The following is a 9,927-nucleotide window of genomic DNA, read 5'->3' as shown; positions in this document are numbered from 1 at the left end:
TATGTTTATACCTTAGCGGAAACTTCAAGGCATCCCACCACATTTTTTGTTTCGACGTCATCCCATGATGTTTTTGGACAGCTGTTTCACATCTATAGGGTCCGAGCGAGAAAAGTAAACCATCCTTTTTGGAACGCATAAAAAGCTACGGATCACCGAACGCTGAAGTTGGAATGTAACCATAGCGGTCCCACCAAGATGCCAAAGTTTCAGAACGTAGTGCCATCGAATTAAAAAGTTACGAGTAATTATCGAAATTTTTCAATAGAAAAATGGCGGCGGATGGCGGCTCACGGAGCTGACGGATGCATGGAGTTGAATGGGAGACGCTACCGGGACGCGACCTCATTTTCTCAATTGAAATTTTCAGAAAATTGCTTATAACTTTTTAATTCGTTGACTCGGCGCTCTAAAACTTCGGCATCTTGCTCGGACTGCTAGGGTTACATTCTGGCAGAGTTTCAGCGTTCGGCGATACATACTTTTTTTTATGCAGGCGAAAAAAGAGGGTTTACTTTTCTCGCTTGGACCCTGTATTTTGTACCGCCTTACGAAGAGCATTTGCCAGATACGTTGTTTCTTGAGTGGTCTGTTCACATTTTTTTTGTTTTGTATGTTGCAGTTTGGCTTGTCTATTGTATGATGCATCTAAATTTAGCCCTGTGCTCATTCTATACAGAATTGCAAGCAGGGTGCCCCACCACCACCATGCTTCTGGTGTAAACAAGTGCATACAATTGCAAGCCTGCCAAAGCTGGCTCCATTGACATGTTGAAGGCACTGGTATTCATGTGCCGCCATGGTTGCAATTATGTATACAGTGTTCCACACAGAGAAACGGTCACACGAATGCATAGCTGCATGTTAAATGAATAGCATTTCAGGGTTTGGTATGTAGATTTGTAACCACATAGGAGGAAGCAGGTGGAAAGCTGGTACCCCCTCCGGAGGCACCTTGATTTGCTGCAGCGGATGGAGCTTGTCTACGTGATTGTCGTCTCAAAGACTACGAGAATTGTATGTAAACTTTATTTTCCATTTGCAGGGGTGCTTCTTTGGAAGGTGGAGTTTGCCGTTCGTAGGGGCCTGACCGGAACCTCGTGCACAGATGAAAGTGCACTCTGGAACTCTGGTACAAAGCGCAATGTGGTTCCAGGTCAGATTGGGGACATGAATTTCAAGCTAAAGAAAGAAATGGGAGAGCCAGTACCACCCCGTGAAAAGGTTCGTTTTGAGAAGTTTCAGACCCGCGAAGCGTATGTCCAATTTATGGAGGACTCCGTTGTGTCACCACTCCTGACAGTGCAGGGAAGTCTGCTCCAAGCAACAATAGTTGCGGATGTGAGCAGACTGGAGTCTGACATCAGTGGGATGGAAGAAGATTCTTCCATAATTCATGGCTGCCACCAGGGTGTTGAGCCACTTTCATGCAGTCCGTGTTTTTCTTTTTACAAAGAGTGGGTTTTGCTTGAGGAATCTGCAAGGGGCGCACTTGCAGAGATTACTTTAGATCAGGAAGGCGAACTGTGGAAGAGTAGCCGAAAAGTTCGGCTGACGGCATCTATCTTGTCGAAGGTCCCAAAAATGGCTAAAACCGCTCCTGACAACTTTGTTAACGGTTGCTTGCACTCTCAGTTCAGGGGTAACCAGGCCACCGAGCATGGTAGAATATATGAGCCAGTAGCTAGGGCAGCATTCTGCCAAGAAACTGGGCGAGAGGTGACCCTATGTGGCACTACTGTGAGTGCCACGCACCCCTTCCTTTCGGCGAGTCCGGATGGCCTGGTAGGACATGACAGCATCCTGGAAATTAAATGCCCCCAGACTGACAACTGCAAAGTTTACATTAGCGAAGCAAAGCACTATGATGTTAAAGTCGTAAAAAGTGGGGATAAGGAGCACTACTTCCTTGCCAAAAATGGAAAGAATGGCTACTATTTCCAGGTGCAGTTCACCATGTTCTGCACTGAAAGAACTCACTGTTTTTTCTATGTGTGGTCGAGGCTAAAGACCGTCTCGTTTGAAGTTGATTATGACCCAGACTTTGTCATTGCTCACATCACCCGGTTCTCAGATTTTTATTTTCAGCACTACCTGCCAAGACTGGTGGACGCCGTACATGATAGTACTGTCATTCTTTCAGATGAGTATCGCACGTTAGCCAACATGCATTAAGCTTTCTCACTAGAGATTAGGGAACAAAGTTGGGCAGCTTAAAGTGTGTGAAGCTTCAGTCGCAGCACGGTTCAAGTCACCATTTCTGTTTGCTTTATGGAGCAAGTGACCTGTAAATGGCTGTAACCCTTTTTGCACCAACAGATATAGTTGCATGCCTGTATACCAGAACTTATCTGGCTTTATTTTGAGTTGCATGAAGAAATCTCTGCAGTTGTTTCGAGAAAAATAAAAGATCCAGAGTTGTGTGATCATAGAGATATCATTTTTCAATCAGACAGATAAGGATGCTGGTTCTCTGCAATTCTTTGCAGGAAACCCTGTATATTTTATTGTCTCAACTAGAGGCAGAAAATGTGTGCACGAAAAACAAGTGAACATGGGCAGAAAAACAAGGTGAAGCCGCAGCTAACAATTCACCACTTTGTGTCACAAACCCTTTCAACTAGGGTGCCTTCATGTGTGCTTCACCTAGCGCGATGTCAACTGCTTGGTCCCCCTTCCAGACCCTCGCCCACCACTATTTTCTTGCTCCGTTAGTTTTGTCTTGCATTTGGAAGTGGCTTTTGTGCCCATCGGTCCCCGCCTCCAAGGGGGAGAGTGCTGGGCCCGTTTGCTCGAAGCACTAACCGCGGCTAAAGTTAGCCGCAGTACCTAGGAGAGGGATTTTGAAATCACGTGACTGGCTCGGTAGGGATGCGGGGAAACACGGCGGCGTCCCAGTGAGTGAGCGCCACTCGCTTTGGAAATAATATGTCGTTGTAGCTGCAATATCGGGCGCGTTACTCAGCAACTAATGGTGCAGGAGGCTTTCGCTTTGCCTTACCTTACTTAAACCGCAAAGCATGGGCAATGACATCACCGCATTTTTTAGATAGTGTTTTGATTCTGGGCATTCCTAAGCCTAAATGAACGCGATAATTGTCGGCATGGCAACGTCTTTGGAAAGCGAATTGCCCTGACTCAATCGGCCGGGTATTGATAGCGCACAAAAGCAGATAGCGTCCCAACAGACTTTCTTCTAAATTATCCAAGCATCGCGAGGAGAACGCTGGAAGTGTAATTCTACGGTCCACGCGCGCTGGCCTTCCTGTAATAAAAGATTCGGAGTAAAAAAACATAAGGCTTTAACGAACGCGCGAGCAAGGCAAAATTTGTTTTATACTTTTTGCTTCAGAACGGTTACTACTGCAGACGCTAGCACGTGCGGCGCGTGCAACTACAGTCGTAGCGTCCACCTCGGTGCTTGGATAATTTAGAAAAAAGGTCTGTTGGGACGCTGTCTGCTTTTGTGTGCTGTCAACAATCCGCTTTCCAAAGACGTTGCCATGCCGACAATTATCGCGTTCATTTAGGCTTAGGAATGCCCAGAATCGAAAGACTATCTAAAAAATGCGGCGATGTCATTGCCCATGCTTTGCGGTTTAAGTGAGGTAAAGCAAAGCGAAAGCCTCCTGCACCATTCGTTGCTGACTAACGCGCCCGATATTGCAGCTACAACAACATATTATTTCCAAAGCGAGCAGAGCTCACCCACTGGGACACCGCCATGTTTCCCCGCATCCCTACCGAGCCAGTCGCGTGATTTAAAAAAATCCCTCTCCTAGGTACTGCGGCTAACTTTAGCCGCGGTTAGCGCTTCGAGCAAACGGGCCCAGATCTTCCCCCCCATGGCTGCCACAATGCCATGCTCAGCTTGAAAAATAAGGTACCTGTTTTTACGGTGGGGTTATTTGCAAATACAGACGAGTCATTGCTGTCTAGTTATGGCCATATGAAGCAAAGAAATGCAAAACTCTCTCCCATCTGGATGTGCGGGAAAAGCTGACATGCAAGCAACACTTTCTTTTAATCATCGTCCTGCTCTCTCTTTCGCTTTTGCGGATCTTGAGCTGCAATCAATGCCCCTTTCAGGTTACACAATCCAGCACAGACCAAGATGATCTTGTTCATGATCTTCTTGTGGTGGATTGGCAGGGGTTGCTTGAGAATTCGATAGGTCTTAACCCTTCCGATGGCTCTCTCGACGTGGATTCGTAGCCTGGAAATTCTCCTAGATTCCGTCGCCTCCTTTTCAGTTATCTGCTTTCGTCCTCTAGTGAAAGCCGGTATGTTTAGCTTCACCCCCTTCTCTCTCATCTCCGCACTCAGGCTGAACCCCCTGTCTGCCATCACCTGATCATCGTCAGAGAGGTACTCGGCAAAACAAGAGTCCTCCACAATGAATTTGTCAGATGCTCGCCCTCCGTACGCACACGACACAAACATGACAAATCCACTGGGTGCAACAGCAATTAAGAACTTTACTGTGTTGCGTCCCTTATAGTAACTAAAGGACTGCCCTCTGGCGTACAGCCTTTTTGGCATTTGCAGAGGTACCTCACTGCAATCAATGATGACCGTGGTGTTCCTATATCCACCTTCAATGAATTGCACAGGCATGGTTGCCAGAATCACCTCCTTTGGTAGCCACACTATCACTTTGGATAGGATGTCTGCCAGTACGCTCATCATCTTCCTGAACACCTTTCCGACTTGGCCAACCGAGATTTCGAATCGCCGCGCAAGGTCCCCATAAAGTAGTGACAGACGCAGGCGCATCAATGTCATTAGGACTTGATCCCCAATGCTCATCGTGCCAGACTGGTGCACCGCACTAACACTAATGACGAGTTTTGAAAAAGCGTCAAGGTTAAGGCCTGTGTAAAAGGAACAGTCCGCTTGCGACAGCGTTTCATGGAACGGCAAAGACACTGTTTGAGTCTCGGCTGACTTCGTTATTGTTTCTGCTTTTGTCGCATAGCAGTGCTCTGATGAGACGTAGCTGAAATTATCTTCCCACTGCGTAGCGCAGTCGACCATCTGAGGTCTTGCTTGCACACTACACTCCCGATATGTACTAGGAGCTGCACCTGGACTAGCACCCTCTTGCTCGGGGGTGTTTTCTGGCGTCGAACTAGGACATAGGTGAGACAATTCAGTTAACGGAGGTGCAGGTGCAGGCAAGATCTCTGACGAAAGAGAACCGCTGTCCGAGTCAAAGTCGTTGGGTGTCGACGAAGAGTTAGCGGTACACGGCGTGGTGTCTTCATCACTGGTAGTGTCAACTGTTGAAACTTCAAGGCCTGCTGGGCGTGCCTGCGGGTGCCTTTGAAGCTGTCGCCTGCCAGGTGTCACCTAAAATGTAAATTTTATTGATGTCATTCGACATGAAATTTCTTGAACTGAACCTGGAAGCCAGGGGATGCCCAATGCTTCCTAGTATTTTTTGTCCTTAATTCATTACTCTTACTTAAAGACCCAGTCTCCAATGCAGGCCCTTTCCCCTCGATGCCCCTGGGAATAAAGTCGGGGCGTGTGTCCGATTTTATCGGACACACATCCGATAAAATCTGTTTGTTGTTTAACGAGGGGCCCCTGAAGCGATGCAGGCAGGCCTTCTTGATAACTTCTCGAGCACTATCTATACCTGTCTGCGATGGTGGCCTTGCAGCGGTGCCTGCCATGCCTACCTACTTTTTCTTTTGAACATTATGCTTGCCAAGGGTGCAAAACTCTGAAGCAATGAAGGAAATGTCAAGTTTTCTAGATGTAATCACTGCCTTTAAAAATCTGTTTCGTATTGCGCTCTTAGTCTTAGTCTGTGTTTGAAAATGGCGGGTCAGCTGTATGGAAGCAGTCCAGCAAGCGTGGAATGGAGCAGAGATTATATCCCGGAGCATCGGTGAGAACAGAATACTGACTGCCCCAAGGAACTCTTGTTGCATATCTCACCGGATGGTGGTTTCCTACTGCAGCCTAGGGAATTGAAGACGGCTTTGGTATTTGGGAGAATTGTACCTTGGTCTATGACGAATCGAAGCAGCACAGTTTTATGGAGCTGCCAACTGAACCTCCTTTGGACTGATTGTTGAAGGGGCTCATTTATACAGTCTGTTGTGCACCAGATCTATGGAAACGGCTTGCAACTCAACTGGTTCGGTGGCCGTATCTCCAATTCCGGCACCGCCCAAAAGGGCCGACGTGACAATCAACAAGACAGATGCTGTGACGCCTGGTCATGACAAAGGGTTTGTAAGCGACCTTTGACAACATGGGTGGGACTGATAGAGATGAGCGATCCATAACTACAATTTTATTTCAAACAAGGTTTAGGTTATGTTATTATTGCAGCCCTGCAAGAGAACAGCTGTTGGGAATACCGAATTGGCAGAACGTACAGGCATACAGACTGGGATGCCAGATATGGCAGAAAAACCGGAAGACCAGGAGAATGCCAACCATTTTTTGTGTCCTTCAGGCTTTATATCTTACTTCTGCCTCTTCATCCCCCCACTTCACGCACTCCGCGGTCTGGGCTTCTAAATGAGGTTGTGTAGCATCGCCACAAACTTACCAGCACACCAGCACTGCTTAATCACTTGACCAGAGGAAATAAAGCAAAGCACTAGAGATTACTAATTTTATTTACCTTCCTCTGGTACCCAAGCTTCAGCATTGGCGTTGGATTTATGGTCGTTGGCTTGCCATCGAGGAAGTGTACAGAGCACACCTGGGGGACAAAAATTTATATAGGATATTACGATGCGACATGAGAGACCACAAATATATTTGCTAGCTATGAGGTCATAAGGTCAACAACAAACAACAGTTATCGAGAAAAGAGTCAAAGTACAGGCTAGCTGGTGGAAGTCAACCATTTCGTCGTTTACCCCGAGACTGGGGGTTTTTTAGAAGAGCAGAAGTTACTTCTGCTCTTCTAAAAAAAACCCAGTCTCGGGGTAAACGACGAAATGGTAAACAACAGTATTCCTCAAAACTGGCTAGTGAACCACATCTGGCTCTTCGTGGATAGAAGTGCAGCTCTTGTGATTCCAGAACAATCAAAATGAAATATTGTTGAATGTTGATGGCATCGAAGTTTTCTACATGCAATCACTGCCTTTCAAATTCTGGTTCGTGTTGGGTCGGTGGGTACGGGAAAACATAACATTGATCAAAACAGTCACATTAAAATGTCTTCTAGATCTTGTAATTCACTTCTTTCCAGCATGTAGAGCAAATTCAAGTGCCTTCAGCTCTTGGATTTGCTGCACCTCTGTAGAAAACTCAATTGCTGAGCTGCAGGTGCTTGTATGGATCCAACCAAAAATATACCAAAGCTAGTCATCCTAAAAAAACACAAACAAAAACAAAACTACCAACTAGCCCAGGCTTCAGCCCTGCTTTTACTAAAGTTATACCAGTGTGTCTTATTTGGTTAATGGGATTTGATGAAGTGATCAACGCGGTTAGTGAAACCAGGACAGTTTTGAAGCGTTGGGCCCCCTTCATTTTGTTTGGGGTTTCTTTCCTTCTCTAAACTGTACAACAATGCACATATTTCTACAGGACAAAGATATCATTTGCACGCAAGTTGAGGTGATTGATGGTACATATTTAACGTTCAACCTGAGCCCCCACTCGCTTTCCCGCAGCATCTGCTGTTCGTTCGTTCAGAATCGACTAGACCCCCACCTCTGTTGTATCCATCACGCACGCCAAACGTACGCATATAAAAAAATTGTTGCTACACTGGCACTCACTCTTGAGTTCTTGCTCGGAGTGAAGTTTTTTCTTCGGAGTGCGGCTGTCCATTCTTGTCGAGAAGCTGGATGGGACGGAAACTTGTGGAATCCGTACACGTCGCATTCGCACTCGCCTCTTATGCAATTGTGTGACGGGCAGTGGGTTTCCAAAAAAACCCTGCGTTTCTTCTGGTTGTTTGTACAACCAACAACGGCACAGTGCCGTCCGGACGAATTGCTCCGGTACATTACACGGCGGTAAACAAGACGGACGCCGGCAACGTGCTAGAACTGGGAAAGGTCGCGGTCTATCGCCCCTTCGCCACCCCCCCACACACACACACTGCGAGCGTCTGGGTTCGAAACTATTAATTGCCAGTTCTAAAGGATGGTACTTACTTGAAGTGGGAGCTGGAATTTACTATCGGGCAACGAAGCAGGGTGCCTGTGGGGGCGGAGTCTAGGAACGCTAATATTGTGACAGGCGATCAGTTATGATAACAGACGAAACTTCGACTCGTTTTTTCAGAAGTTCGCGGTGATATTTTATTAGCCCTCGTTACAGCACACCAAAGATCTTAGGCAGTGAAATTCACATCACGCAGGCTCGTGCGTCGTAGTCAAATGAGCGCACTCGACGACGAGGTGTAATGAGCTACTAAGCTTCACAAGGAAAATGCGCGTGAGAAAGAGTTCTGAGGCAGTCCAAAACACCGATCAAGCAGACGCACGTATGTACGTACGCACGTTAACTCCGGACTCCATGAACCCGACGGCGCAAGATCAAAGCGATCAAAGAGCACCGCCGCCATCGCCACCCGGTTTTCTCTGCGCGACAACGGCACTGCAACGGAGGGCACTCGCCTCGGCGTTAACAATCCGCGAAATAGATTAATTTCCCACTCTTGAAGCCATTCCAAATGATAAATGAAAACACCCCGACGTTGTAGAACATCTGACGACACAAGGGTGCCGAGTGCCTGCTCGGCATCTTCGTTGCTCGTGAAGGCCAGCTTATTTGTAGTTGAGACGATGATTCCACATCTTTCGTGCTTGCACTAACTTCGAAGGGCACTCGTGGTGCTTGCACTAACTTCGAAGGGCAGGGAAATCTTCTCACGAGGACGTTGAAGACACGCAACACCGGAGCCACCAAAGCAACCGTACAAACCGTCCCCATGTTTGCTTTTTCTTCGTCACTCGCGGCGCGGTCAACTCGTCGCGAGATGTTTTCTGGCTCGTCTAGATGGAAACCAACAGCGGCAAAGTGGCGTATGGACACAGGAACATGACCGATTCCGGCGAAACGGCAGTCGGCACACCAGCGAAGAAGCCTTGGCAGGAAGCAGCGGTGGAGGCCGACGCAGCCCCCCCCCCCCCCCCAGCCGTGTGCGTCTGGGTTCGAGATTATTGTTCGCCTTTGCTCCTTGCGTCGAGGCTAAAAAGAGCACTTCCGGACAAAGGTCTATAGAGAACAAAAAAAAAATAGTATACCTACTTATAGTTCGTCTCGTTTTTTTACTGGAATGAATGCGCTTCCGTAATACAAAACCTGGCGCACCACGGCGTGTCGCCCCTAGCACGGCGAAGTTCTAAAATGTTCGTCTGCTAAAGAAGCAGACGAGCTTTCCGACAACAATGGCGCTCGATCTTTTTGACCATGACTTGGAGTTGGCTCTATTCAGCGAAAGCAATTTAGAAAAAGTGATTTTGTACGACTGTCTGCGCACTAAGTGTGGCGTGAGTCTCTTTTGAACTTCAAGCTTTCTATAAGCGAGGCACGCACGCGCGTGCCGTGGGGCCCGTGACTTGTGCAGGGGCACGAGGGAATAAACATTCTTTTTGGTTTGCCGTGACACGGAGTCAGTCGCATTTCTTTCGGGTGCCACCGAGCACCGATACACTAAGAGAAGGCGCTTGTTGGCGGCAAGGCATAGGACGTTCAACTTGGCGTAGCTTGTAGCTTTTGAGTAAGAGTAAAGCTATACGCACTCCGGAGTGCGCTTCGGACGGAAATGGCTATACGCACTCCGCTTTTCTCGTATAAAAAGAGTGTACACAACGAGTTTCCTAATCGGTGCCATGGCATAGGGGTTAGGGTGTCCGCCTCATACGCACGTAGACGCGGGTTCGATCCGCGGTGGGCCTACTTTTTTTTTTTTTTTTTTTTTTCTCGAACATTTTG

At 47.5% G+C, this 9,927-nt stretch overlaps 1 protein-coding gene across 1 annotated transcript; it reads right to left on the bottom strand.

The window, feature by feature from the left end:
• Nucleotides 1–4,023: 4,023 nt before the first annotated feature.
• Nucleotides 4,024–4,809, bottom strand: LOC120837610. The gene has a single exon (XM_040207106.1). The coding sequence runs from the start codon at nucleotides 4,807–4,809 to the stop codon at nucleotides 4,024–4,026; it is 786 nt and encodes a 261-aa protein (XP_040063040.1).
• Between the last annotated feature and the right edge of the window lie 5,118 nt (nucleotides 4,810–9,927).

The sequence above is a fragment of the Ixodes scapularis genome, unplaced genomic scaffold (genome assembly GCF_016920785.2).
Source record: "Ixodes scapularis isolate PalLabHiFi unplaced genomic scaffold, ASM1692078v2 PGA_scaffold6__148_contigs__length_123643588, whole genome shotgun sequence".
NCBI lineage: Eukaryota > Metazoa > Arthropoda > Arachnida > Ixodida > Ixodidae > Ixodes > Ixodes scapularis.
The sequence above is the reverse complement of the archived record's forward strand: the minus strand, read 5'-3'. Positions and strand labels throughout refer to the sequence as shown.